The 14,446-nt window shown below is 42.1% G+C and overlaps 1 protein-coding gene across 1 annotated transcript in view; it reads right to left on the bottom strand.

The window, feature by feature from the left end:
* Positions 1 to 2,771: 2,771 nt before the first annotated feature.
* The window catches only part of gbf1 (golgi brefeldin A resistant guanine nucleotide exchange factor 1), an 82,857-nt gene continuing 71,182 nt past the window's right edge, over positions 2,772 to 14,446 (bottom strand). Inside the window, 10 exon segments of the mRNA XM_069174643.1 lie at positions 2,772 to 3,450; positions 4,481 to 4,669; positions 6,676 to 6,853; positions 7,480 to 7,593; positions 8,171 to 8,272; positions 9,637 to 9,767; positions 11,785 to 11,935; positions 13,155 to 13,247; positions 13,249 to 13,364; positions 14,062 to 14,311. Coding sequence (XP_069030744.1) covers positions 3,197 to 3,450; positions 4,481 to 4,669; positions 6,676 to 6,853; positions 7,480 to 7,593; positions 8,171 to 8,272; positions 9,637 to 9,767; positions 11,785 to 11,935; positions 13,155 to 13,247; positions 13,249 to 13,364; positions 14,062 to 14,311 — 1,578 coding nt within the window. The 3' untranslated portion in view covers positions 2,772 to 3,196.

Raw genomic sequence — 14,446 nt, 5'->3', positions numbered from 1 at the left:
ACATGACATTATAACAACATTCTAACATTGACATTATAACATGACATTATGACATGACATTATAACATGACAAGATTATAACTGACATTATAACATTATGACATTATAACTATGACATTATAACAACATTATAACATTATGACATTATAACAACATTATGACATTAGGACATTATAACATGACATTATAACATTATGACAACATTAAGACATTATAACATTATGACATGACATGACATTATAACATTATGACAAGATTATAACATTGACATTATAACATTATGACATTATGACAACATGACATTATAACATGACATTATAACATTCTAACATTGACATTATAACGACATTATGACAACATTATGACATTATAACATTATGACAACATTAAGACAATATAACATTATGACATGGCGTTATGACATGACATTATGACAAGATTATAACTGACATTATAACATTATGACATTATAACTATGACATTATAACAACATTATAACATTATGACATTATAACAACATTATGACATTAGGACATTATAACTGACATTACAACATTATGACATTATAACATTATAACATTATGACAATATCACAACATGACATTAGGACATTATAACATTGACATTATAACATGATGACATTATAACATTATGACAGTATAACATTATGACATTATAACAACATTATGACATTATAACAACATTATGACAACATTATGACATTATGACAACATTATGACATTATAACAACATTATAACATGACATTATAACATTATAACATTATGACATTATAACATTGACATAACATTATGACATTATGACAACATTATGACATTATAACATTATAACATTATGACATAACATTATAACATGACATTATAACATTATGACTAACATTATAACAACATTATGGCATTATAACATTATAACTATGACATTATAACATTAAAACATTATAACATGACATTATGACATTATAACATTATGACATTATAACATTATGACATAACATTCTAACATTATGACAACATTATGACATTATAACATGACATTATAACATTAAAACATAACATGACATTATGACTATAACATTATGACATTCTAACATTATGACTATAACATTATGACAACATTATGACATTATAACTATGACATTATAACATTAAAACATTATAACATGACATTATGACATTATGACATTATAACATTATGACATAACATTCTAACATTATGACAACATTATAACATGACATTATAACATTATGACATTATAACATTATGACATGACATTATGACATTATAACATTATGACAACATTATGACATTCTAACATTATGGCATGACTATGACATTATAACATTATGACATTATAACATTATGACATTATAACATTATAACATTATGACATTATAACATTATAACATTGACATTATAACATTGACATTATAACATTATGACATTATGACAACATTATAACATTATGACATTATGACATTATGACACAACATTATGACATTATAACATTATAACTATGACATTATAACATTATAACATTATGACATTATAACATTATAACATTATGACATTATAACATTATGACATTATGACATTATAACATTATGACAACATTGACATTATAACATTATAACATTATGACATGACATTATAACATTATGACATAACATTGACATTATAACATGACATTATAACAACATTATGACATTATAACATGACATTATAACATTATAACATTGACATTATAACTTTATGACGTTATAACATTATAACATTATGACATAACATTATAACTTTATGACGTTATAACATTATAACATTATGACATAACATTATGACATTATGACGTTATAACATTATGACATTATAACATTATAACATGACATTATAACATTATAACATTGTATTACCGTCACGTCCTGATAAACTGAAGAGTCCTGTACGGCAGACAGCGGCGCACACACACACACACACACACACACACACACACACACACACACACACACACACACACCGGATCTGTGTGGAGCCGAGCGGGTCGGCGTCTCCGGGAGAACGACCAGAACCGGACTTCTCTGAAACCAAACCCCAACAAATGGAGAGGTTTGTCTGTGGATGTGAATCAGAGGCTCGTTACTGTCCAGCTTCATCATTAGTATGAAGCACATTAATGAGGTCATCATATTTGTTCTACTTTAATCAGCTCCAACTTCCTCCTGCTGTGATGTCATGACCAATATTCTAGCCTTCACACAGGAAGTGGTCACGACTGTCACACCTGTCCTCTGCTGCTGGTGGACTTTCATTTTTTCTTACTACCAACGATTCCGTGTTCAGAACCAGAACCAACACAGAGTTCAGAACCAGAACCAACACAGAGGTCAGAACAGAACCAACACAGAGTTCAGAACCAGAATCAACACAGAGGTCAGAACCAGAACCAACACAGAGTTCAGAACCAGAACCAACACAGAGTATCACAGTGTTCCATTAAAAACAGGAGGAAGCCTCAGTGTGGTTCTGACTCTTCATGACCAAACACACACTGAAGGTTCATCTGACCACGTGACCCTGCTGCCATGGTTACCCATCAAAACACCAAATGTCGATTAGTCAGCAACTTACTTCATTTCCTCCTGATCTCAAACTGGAGTTCACTTCTTGTTGTTTTTAGAGAAAGTCGAACACGCGGTTGGTTTCGGTCTTTTCAAGAGATTTTAAGATAGCAAGAAAAAAACACCACCAGACTTATAAATGATCATATATTCTTTTTATTGTCTGTCTAAAATGTACACAATGCATTGATTTTAAAAGTGCTGGACTCAGTCAGTGACCCACTGTCCCGACAGTCCGCCCCATGAAACCTTGTAACTCCACTGACCGCTCAAACCTTCGTAGAAACACGTCCCTGATGACGTGGTCATCGCTACACGTCTGGACGTGATGTCACAGCGTGTTCAGTCATGTGGGATTAGAACAAACGCACGAATGGCACAAATAAAAGGTGTTTCTTTAACGGCGTCACATGTTTTGGGGAACTGTTCCTTTAAATCTAAGGCGGTATAATTTATAGAATTAGTTCTGTCGTACATATTTCATGGTGTCAGAAACACGAGCAGCTCCTGAAGTCGTAGTCGGGTCCAGTTGGAGAGAGAGAGGTCGGCCTTCAGGGCACGGCTTCTACTTCACCTCTTCAGAGGGACTCGTGGGTCTGGGACCGGGGAGCAGCGGGACGGGGGACGTGGCCTCGATGAGGGCGGGGTTCAGGATGATTGGCAGGGACATGGGAGGGACCCCCACCTGAAGGGGAGAGGCAAGCGGCTGCAGGATGAGAGGAGAATGACTTAGAGGAGACGAAGCCTGAGGAGGAGACGTCGTTAACGGCACCGGCACGGTGGGAACGGTGGGAGGAGCCGGAGACGATCGGTCCGATCCTGGAAGACACAACAACACAAGTTTAATACTCTTCAGTCTCCGTTCCACCAAACAGGTCAGTAATGGAGACTGGAGGTCCTTCATATCCAGGTTTACCAAGAATCATCCATCAGTGATGTCATCGTTGGTTTGTGAACATTATGAAGCCTCCAGTTCAGATTCTGTCCGTCACCATCTTTGCTAGTTCGGAGCGGTTTAGAGCAGGAAGTGACCATATTTGGACAAGCTGGGGGAGGAGCCAGAGGTGGATCTGACCGATTTGATCAGAAACCTGATGATACTACGTCCCGCCCACCGATAGCTGTAACCTGACTGCACCACAGGCCTGTCAATCAAACAGACACGCCCCCAAAAACAGCTGTTCTTGAATCTTCTTTTCTAATGAATGAGGGATTATTTTCAGATGGACCTCCAGAAAACTAATAAGAAGGAGTGACTTTAGCTAACAACACCGAGATAACTGATGGACACATTTTATTCACTTTGGATTTGATGAGAGAAGTTGAATGGGAGTCTATGGAGCCGGAGGCTTTTTGGAGCCGACCTCTAGTGGCACTCGCTGGTATTGCAGCTGAAGACACTTCTGGATCAGAACCATTTTACAGACCTGAAGCTACGAACTCTTTTATATCCAGTCTTTGGAGTTTAAATTTACTACCTGGCCTGGTTGGAGAATGTTTTAATGGTATTGTCAGAAGTTAATCACAGACTCTGGTGTCTTATGTGATGGAGATGACTAACAGCAGTATTTGCTGTAGAGCTGTGACAGGAAGTGAGATGTGGTTAAGAGTGAAGCCAGTAAATGGACCAACGGTTGAGATTTTCTTTTGTAAATATATATACAGTTTTTAAGTTGTATAAATAAGTAGTTTCTAATTTAAAGCTTATTAGTCAGAGCTGTTATTTATTTAAGGATTTTACCGTTGTCTAAACGGAGCAGAGTGAAGGATTAAGTGTCATCTAGTGGTGAGGCTGCAGATTGCAACCAACTGAACGTGATCGTGATGAGACAGTGATGGGACTTCTTACCGTTGGCACTGGCTGGTTGAGGCTCGGAGGGTGATGCAGGCGTGCTGGAGGTCTGAGCCTCTGCAGGGCCGACGGGGGCTGGGACCGGGGAGGGAGGCTGGGCAGGTGGTGGAGACACTTGAGGTGATGGAGGCCGGCCTGCTGGGGGGGTCGGTTGCACGGGCTCTGCTGGAGGGCTGGGTACTGGATCTAAACACAAAGACCGCACAAACAACAATGCCAAACTGTTTGAGTATATACATATTGTCATTCATTTAGCTGTATGTTGTCATGGTTACATTATCCTTGACCAGCTGTATGTTGTCATGGTGTTACGTTGACCTTCAACCAGCTGTATGTTGTCATGGTTATATTATCCTTGACCAGCTGTATGTTGTCATGGTGTTACATTGACCTTCAACCAGCTGTATGTTGTCATGGTTATATTATCCTTAACCAGCTGTATGTTGTCATGGTGTTACATTGACCTTCAACCAGCTGTATGTTGTCATGGTTATATTATCCTTAACCAGCTGTATGTTGTCATGGTGTTACATTGACCTTCAACCAGCTGTATGTTGTCATGGTTATATTATCCTTGACCAGCTGTATGTTGTCATGGTGTTACATTGACCTTCAACCAGCTGTATGTTGTCATGGTTATATTATCCTTAACCAGCTGTATGTTGTCATGGTGTTACATTGACCTTCAACCAGCTGTATGTTGTCATGGTTATATTATCCTTAACCAGCTGTATGTTGTCATGGTGTTACATTGACCTTCAACCAGCTGTATGTTGTCATGGTGTTACGTTGACCTTCAACCAGCTGTATGTTGTCATGGTTATATTATCCTTAACCAGCTGTATGTTGTCATGGTGTTACATTGACCTTCAACCAGCTGTATGTTGTCATGGTTATATTATCCTTAACCAGCTGTATGTTGTCATGGTGTTACGTTGACCTTCAACCAGCTGTATGTTGTCATGGCTACGCTGACCTTCAACCAGCTGTATGTTGTCATGGCTACGTTGACCTTCAACCAGCTGTATGTTGTCATGGCTACGCTGACCTTCAACCAGCTGTATGTTGTCATGGTGTTACGTTGACCTTCAACCAGCTGTATGTTGTCATGGTTATATTATCCTTAACCAGCTGTATGTTGTCATGGTGTTACATTGACCTTCAACCAGCTGTATGTTGTCATGGCTACGTTGACCTTCAACCAGCTGTATGTTGTCATGGCTACGCTGACCTTCAACCAGCTGTATGTTGTCATGGTGTTACGTTGACCTTCAACCAGCTGTATGTTGTCATGGCTACGCTGACCTTCAACCAGCTGTATGTTGTCATGGTTATATTATCCTTGACCAGCTGTATGTTGTCATGGTGTTACATTGACCTTCAACCAGCTGTATGTTGTCATGGTTATATTATCCTTAACCAGCTGTATGTTGTCATGGTGTTACATTGACCTTCAACCAGCTGTATGTTGTCATGGTTATATTATCCTTAACCAGCTGTATGTTGTCATGGTGTTACATTGACCTTCAACCAGCTGTATGTTGTCATGGTGTTACGTTGACCTTCAACCAGCTGTATGTTGTCATGGTTATATTATCCTTAACCAGCTGTATGTTGTCATGGTGTTACATTGACCTTCAACCAGCTGTATGTTGTCATGGTTATATTATCCTTAACCAGCTGTATGTTGTCATGGTGTTACGTTGACCTTCAACCAGCTGTATGTTGTCATGGCTACGCTGACCTTCAACCAGCTGTATGTTGTCATGGCTACGTTGACCTTCAACCAGCTGTATGTTGTCATGGCTACGCTGACCTTCAACCAGCTGTATGTTGTCATGGTGTTACGTTGACCTTCAACCAGCTGTATGTTGTCATGGTTATATTATCCTTAACCAGCTGTATGCTGTCATGGTGTTACATTGACCTTCAACCAGCTGTATGTTGTCATGGCTACGTTGACCTTCAACCAGCTGTATGTTGTCATGGCTACGCTGACCTTCAACCAGCTGTATGTTGTCATGGTGTTACGTTGACCTTCAACCAGCTGTATGTTGTCATGGCTACGCTGACCTTCAACCAGCTGTATGTTGTCATGGTGTTACGTTGACCTTCAACCAGCTGTATGTTGTCATGGTGTTACGTTGACCTTCAACCAGCTGTATGTTGTATGGAGTGTACGTGCCGTGTACCTGATATGACCGTCTGTTTGAAGAGCTCCTCCCTCAGGTGAGGCAGGAAGCACACAATTCGTTCCCAGGTGATTTCCCACAGGTCGGAGTATCCTGTCCTGGAGTCGGCGCTGTGGAAGATCCCTGCTGTGTCCATCACCAGCAGCATGTTCTTCAGAGACTCTGGGATCGCCTCCAACTACACACACAGACACGTATAAATACACAAAGACACACATAAATACATACAGACACATATAAATACACACAGACACATATAAATACATACAGACACATACAAACAGCACATCAGCAACATCAGAGTCGATCAGTCTTCCTGCATCACATCCTGCAGACTCCCTGTTGTTCTTCTGGGATCAACATTGTTAATATGTTCTGTTCCTGGAGGTGGTAACTACTTCCTCCTAACTCACAAGCTTTTATTTTAAGTTTAAACAGAAGCTTCATGTCAGGACTGACATCAGGGTTTATTGTCATTTGTGGGGTCGTGTCACCGTGAATTCGTCCCCCAGAGTCAGACTGTCAACGCCGAGTTCTCCTGGGACCTGCTGAGGCGTCTGAGGGGAAACACTCAGTGGTAACGACCTGAGCTGGGGCGCCATGGCAACAGACTTCTCCAGCACGACCACATGGCTGCTCGCAGCACGTTGGAAGACATGCATGTTTCTCACCCACAACAACACAATCACAGCTCCTGGATTTGGTGCTAAATCTGATACTGAGTGTGATGCAATCAAATGAAGATGACTTTAACACCACGTCATCGTCTACATCAGCGTACGAGAGTAATATCACCGTCCTCACCAGCAGGTCACTGGATCCTGCGTGCATGTACTTGTCCATGAAATCCAGAATGGTGAGCCAGAGGGCAGCAAAGGTGGGCAGAGACAGCAGGGGGGAGAGGTGCTGCAGGAACACCTGGACAGAAGGAGGAGAAACATCAGCTACAGCTGCAGGAGGAGGAGGAGGAGGAGGAGGAGGAGGAGGAGGAGGAGGACGAGGACGAGGAGGAGGATGAGGAGGAGATCAGTTCAACCTGAACAGCAGGAGACGAGGACGGAGGGAGTTCCCAGGGTGGAGTATTATAACAGAGTCAGAGGGGCATATTACAGAACGATGACATCATATCCTCACTCACATGGAAACATGTCCAGTTAGTATAAATCATGCATGCTGTGTATTTGGGAGACGACAGAAACACTTTGGTCTGTTGTGAATCTCCATTTGATTTGAAGGAGTTACTCTCACAGCACTTCTGATCGCTCTGCAGGACCGTGTGAGATGATCATAGACTGCTATATAAATAATACAGATGGTTACGGGTCTCTGGACATGTTCACTCATCAACATCTGTCGGCTGGGACAGTAAAATGAACAGAATGACCACAGAGAACGACAGGAAAAACAGGTAAATGTTTCCTTTGTCTGTGTTCAAATGTAACAATGAAAAAGACATGAATTCATATAAATGTTGGTGTCTGAGTGTTGTTCCAACCTTTGACAGCAGAGTGCAGGCTCTCATTCTGGTCTCCTCCATCCCTCCCACATCGGCTGGGCTGATGTTGTCAAGCAGCTTTGTTAGCAGTGGGAAAAGCACCTGCAAACACACACACACACACACACACACACACACACACACACACACACACACACACACAGACACACAGACACACACACACACAGACACACACACAGACACACACACACACACACACACACACACACACACACACACAGACACAGACACACACACACACACAGACACACACACACACACACACACACACAGTATTAATGAAGATCCTGAAACTACATGAAGAGTGTAAGAAAAGGAGCTGCAGGTGATTCAGTGGTTTATAATATCCAGTATTAGTAGATTTACAGTGGAGGAAATCATGATTTGATCTCTTGACGATTTTGTAAGTTTGCCCACTGACAGAAATGAACGGTCTATAACTGTAATGGAGGTTTATTTTAATAGAGACAGAATATCAACAAAACCATCGGTAACGATTAAAGTCCTGCAGCGCTGCGAGGTCCCCCGGCTCAAGAAGACACATGGACAGACCCGTCTGAAGTTTACCAACAAACACCTGAAGGATTCAGAGAAGGTTTGGAGGAGGTGACGTGGTCAGAGGAGAACAACATCCAGCTCTTTGACATCAACTGGACTCGCCGTGTTTGGAGGAAGAGAAACGCTGACTAGAACCCGAGAACACCGTCCCACCGTCCCCACCGTCCCACCGTCCAACATGGAGGTGGAGACATTCTGCTTTGAGGGTGTTTCTCTGCTGAGGGGACAGGACGACTTCACCGCATCGAGGGGAGGACGGACGGGGCCGCGTACCGGGACATCTTGGGGGACGACCTCCTTCCCTCAGCCGGGACACTGAAGACGGGTCTTCAGCACCACAATGACCCAAAACATACGACGAGGCAACAAAGGAGAGGCTCAAGAAGAAGCACATGAAGGTCACAGAGAGGTCGAGCCGGTCTCCGGACCTTCATCCCAGAGAACATCTGAGGAGGGAGCTGAAGCTTCCTGTTGCTGAGCAACAGCCTGGAAACCTGGAGGATTTAGAGGATCTGCAAAGAGGAGTGAACAACATCCCTCCTGAGATGTTCAAACCTGGAGACCAACTACCAGAAACCTCTGACCTCTGACCTCGCCAACGCTTTCTGCACCAAGTACTGAGTCATGTTCTGCTACGGGATCAAATACTTATTTCACACAATCAGATGCAAATCAATTTATAACTTAGATTTGAGATTTTCTGGATTTGTTTTTATATTCTGTCTCTGTTAAAATAAACCTCCATTACAATTATAGACCGTTCATTTCGTTCAAACTTAAAAAATCGTCAAGAGATCAAATAATGATTTCCTTCACTAGATATATTATATCATCAGACGGAGGATTTGATGCTCAACACAGACGTTAATTCTTCTGCCCTCTAATACCTTGTTGAAGCAGGACTCCCACTCCGTGGCGTCCAGAGTCTGCAGATCGTGGACGAGCAGCGCCCTCTGGAGGTAGGTGAGGGCCTGCATGCGAACCTGTCGCCTGGCATCACAGCACAGCCAAGCAATGCCTGAAATATCACACAGGATATTAATATGGAAATTTAAACTAAAGACCTTTATCATCACAAATACAATACTGTCACAGTTCTTTAAAACTAAACTCGAGGATAGCACGTGATCGGAGGCGATTTGACCATCGGTCCATCGACGTTCATGAACACAAGATCTTTGAGGGACTTTCTTCAGATGTGGACAAACGTTCACTTTGACTAAAAGGTGAACTATACTTATATAAGTATACATATATAGTATTCTCATAACGGACAGACGGACAGACGTGTATATGTATATAACCTTATATATATATATATATATATATATATATATATATATATATATATATATATATATATATATAAAAATAATAGAAAAATACTGACGTGATGAACTATATGTACCGTACTTTCCGGACTATAAGTCGCTACTTTTTCCCCACGCTTTGAACCTCGCGGCTTAAACAATGACGCGGCTAGTTTATGGATTCAACGGGTTTGGAAAGTCTGGACCGCTGCGTGTTGAAGAGGGCAGCATGAGCTCAGCGGGGAATTTGCCTCCGGATGAAAGTGACGAGAGCGACAATGAAAACGATCCAACATCGGATGAAGCGATTCTGAGGCTGTTCAACTCCGACACCGAAGGAGATGACTTCAGTGGTTTCAGTGCACAGGAGGAGGAAGATAGTGACGATGACTTTCTTGGTAGGCTACTGTTTACCACTCATTTTTATTTTTGTTACAAGCCGTGTTTCATTAAAGCCTGTGTAAAGTTCATTTGTTTCAATGTACCGGTCGGCACCTGCGGCTTATAGACATGTGCGTCTTATTTATGTTCAAAATAATCATTTTTTTAAAATTCAGTGGGTGCGGCTTATATTCAGGTGCGCTCAATAGTCCGGAAATTATGGTAATAATAATGTTCTCCAAAAACACTTTGAGCCTTTATTCAACACCATAACTCAGGAACAGAAGGGAGGCAGGGCTATATGACTCTTTTAGTCAGATATTGAACTGGTGTCCCTCATCTCAGGTGTCCACCTGGTAACTATGGTGATTGTAGAGATGGATGTAAAGCACGTTTTAGAATTTGTAGATTATTGACGGGAACATCCATATTTTAAATATCGTCGACTGTCAACCAGCTTGTGATTGTGAAGATACAAGGATTCACTGCACATATTATACACGAGTCTGGACTGACATGTATGAATGAATTGTTCATTCTTGTCTAAATAATCAGCAGATGTCCCTGAAATGTCAGGTTTGGGTAGAAAGACTGAACCTTTGATTAAAAATCCTGTAGATCAGGTCTATCTCATGTAGATCTGGTCTATCTCCTGTAGATCAGGTCTATCTCCTGTAGATCAGGTTTATCTCCTGTAGACCTGGTCTATCTCCTGTAGACCTGGTCAATCTCCTGTAGATCAGGTCTATCTCCTGTAGACCTGGTCTATCTCCTGTGGATCAGGTCTATCTCCTGTGGATCAGGTCTATCTCCTGTGGATCAGGTCTATCTCCTGTGGACCTGGTCTATCTCCTGTGGACTTGGTCTATCTCCTGTGGACCTGGTCTATCTCCTGTGGACCTGGTCTATCTCCTGTGGATCAGGTCTATCTCCTGTGGACCTGGTCTATCTCCTGTGGATCTGGTCTATCTCCTGTGGATCAGGTCTATCTCCTGTGGATCAGGTCTATCTCCTGTAGACCTGGTCTATCTCCTGTGGACCTGGTCTATCTCCTGTAGATCTGGTCTATCTCCTGTAGACCTGGTCTATCTCCTGTAAACCTGGTCTATCTCCTGTAGATCAGGTCTATCTCATGTAGACCCGGTCTATCTCATGTAGACCCGGTCTATCTCCTGTAGATCTGGTCTATCTCCTGTAGATCAGGTCTATCGCCTGTAGATCTGGTCTATCTCCTGTAGATCTGGTCTATCTCCTGTAGATCAGGTCTATCTCCTGTAGATCTGGTCTATCTCCTGTAGATCAGGTCTATCTCCTGTAGATCAGGTCTATCTCCTGTAGCTCTACCTTGCAGCAGGGGGCACCAGCAGCTGGTCCACAGAGTCTGGGAGTCGGCCTCGATCTTCCTGCCTGAAGCCTCCAGGTGGCGCTGCTCCTCCGCCCAGGAGCTGTAGATGCTGGCGGCGCGGGTGTGCAGCGTGTGCATCAGGTCCAACAGCTGCAGCAGCACCAACACAGCAGCGTGAACAAGATGGAGGACGGTACAACAGACGGTCAGTGCTGAGCGTGGAGTGACGAGTGTTTGATACTATCTGGTAACGCTGCATTATATGATTTTATAAAGATATGAAATCATGCTGTGGAGAACTCTTCATAAACATCTACATATGTATTCTTATAACACTGCTCAGCGTTAACAACAGAAGATATTCATATCATTTTTATAACATCCATGTTGGTTGACCACCATCTTATTAACCATATAATAGATATATTATGGAGAAAGGAAGGGAAATACTGATGTGCTGTTATTTAATCCTGACACATCAGGACGTGTCAACATATTGACCTCATGGCATTTTCTTTTTTTAACTAAATCAGAACAGCAGGAAGAAAAGTCACTGATTTAACAGCAAGAGCCTCAGAAAGACTCAATAAAGTAACGACGACTTAAAGCTGCCGATTCAAACTCAAAGAATAAATGTATTAATCGGACGAGATAAATACGCAGGAGATTATTAGGAGGAATTAAAATCTGTAACTGCTGGACAATAATAATGAGACTTTTTACTGCTCCGACTTCAAAGGACAGTTCAGCGCTGACGTAAACATGCTCGAACAGAACACGGTTAGCCACGCGTAGCACGGTTAGCCACTTGCAGCAGGAGAAACAGCGAGCTGCTTCCTACCAACACATCGAAAGCTGCAAATCAACATGTTGTATTTTGTCCACTGATTTGTAAGCAAACTGAAATGCATAACGAAGTATTTGCCTCCGTCCCGTATTAGTGCTGCGCTGACCGGACGTGTGCTGACTCGGCATGTTTCCTACAATCTGCAGTCTGAATGATTAAAGTTCGGTGAGATAATGTTTCATTTAACAGTTGGAAGCACTGACAGGATAAAAACATGGTGGAATTATCCTTTAACGTTACAGTCCCATCAGAGCTGTAATCAGGAGTTTAGACTTTATCTGATAATATTACAGGTTATTTTATTCCACATGACAGCTGGAAGAAAACGTATTGAAGTCATGATATTAAGTTACATCTTCCCTAAACGTCCTGAAGTTTCCTGAAAGCATCGTGATGCAACGACCTCGTCAGTCTGGAGGACCCGATGATCTTAAAAGCATGTTGACACTAAAAAGAGGCGGAGCTCGTAGCGACCAATGGTAGAAGGATAAAGAGGGTGATGGTACTTACATCCTGACTAACCTGTAATGACACCGTGTGGTAGCTGGCTGGGACGCCTTCGTCCTCCTCGTCGTCGCTGTGAGACCGTGACGGCCGCTGGCTGGACGCCCGGCCGCCTCCTCGTCTGGCTCCCCCCCCCCCCGTCCCTCTCCCTTCCCCCCGCCTTCTTCCTCATCCGCGACTTAGAGGAGTCGTACTTGTGGCTCTTCTTCTTGTCGTGGTTTCTGTAACCTGCAAATTAAAATGAAAACATCTGATTTGACTTTTTGGGATTTCAAGTGTGATTTTGTCTTTTATTATTATGAAGACATTAAATGTGAGAAATGTTTTCTGACAACATGGAGGTCGATGGGTTAAAGTGTAAAGGTGAAAGGTCATAGATGGAAGACCCCAAACCTTACAGACCATGTACCCCGATGTACTCAACCACATTTACCACTTCACAATAACATTCAGTGATTTAACCAGGCAAAATAATGAATGAAGTAACAACATAAAGTCACTGCTTCAAAATGAAACAATGAATTCATGAATCGGACGAGGTGATCGGAGGTTATCAGCACCAATTAAAGTGTTTTATTTAATGGTTGGTGACCTGAGTTTACTGAGCCGTCAGTAACCCAGCAGAGAGCACGCTGTGGTGTATCTGAAGGGAAAGAAGTCCCATAACAAAGTAATAAACCTTCCAATAATAATAAATAATCTAAATCAGTGATCTTTAGAGAAAGCGTCTCCAGCTTCCTGTTTTAGTTCCTTCACAGATCTTCTCCAGGATTCAGATCAGGGTTCGTAACGAGCCACTCGGACCGTCCGGCTCCAGAACGCGTGATCGGCTTCAGATGCCATTGATCCGAAGCTCACTGCTCGATATGCAGGTCGGCTGCAGTATTATTATTATAATTATTATAATTATTAAACTGTCTCTCACCTCCGTTCAGGCTGGCCTCCACAAACACCCGGATGGCTCGGACACACAGCTCAAAGTTGTCGGGGGTGACGTGTGCCGTGTCGCGGACGATGAAGGACAGCGTCTCCACACACTTGATGAGCGACTTGGTGTCGTGCTGGCCGAGGTCCTGACCCAGCGTCAGGCTGTACTGGTTCACCAGAGGGTGGTTGAGCTGAGCCTTGGAGCCCACGGAGGAGCTCCGACTCAGCTCCAGGTCGTCCTTCCCAACCTGAACATACATGTACAAATACACAGATATAATAATATACAGATATAATAATGTACAGATATAATAATATACAGATATAATAATATACAGATATAATAATATACAAATATAATAATATACAGATATAATAATACA

This window comes from Embiotoca jacksoni, unplaced genomic scaffold (assembly GCF_022577435.1).
Source record: "Embiotoca jacksoni isolate LCO1_2020_lvr unplaced genomic scaffold, fEmbJac1.0.p SCAF_60, whole genome shotgun sequence".
Lineage (NCBI taxonomy): Eukaryota > Metazoa > Chordata > Actinopteri > Embiotocidae > Embiotoca > Embiotoca jacksoni.
This window is presented reverse-complemented; position numbering and strand designations above follow the sequence as displayed.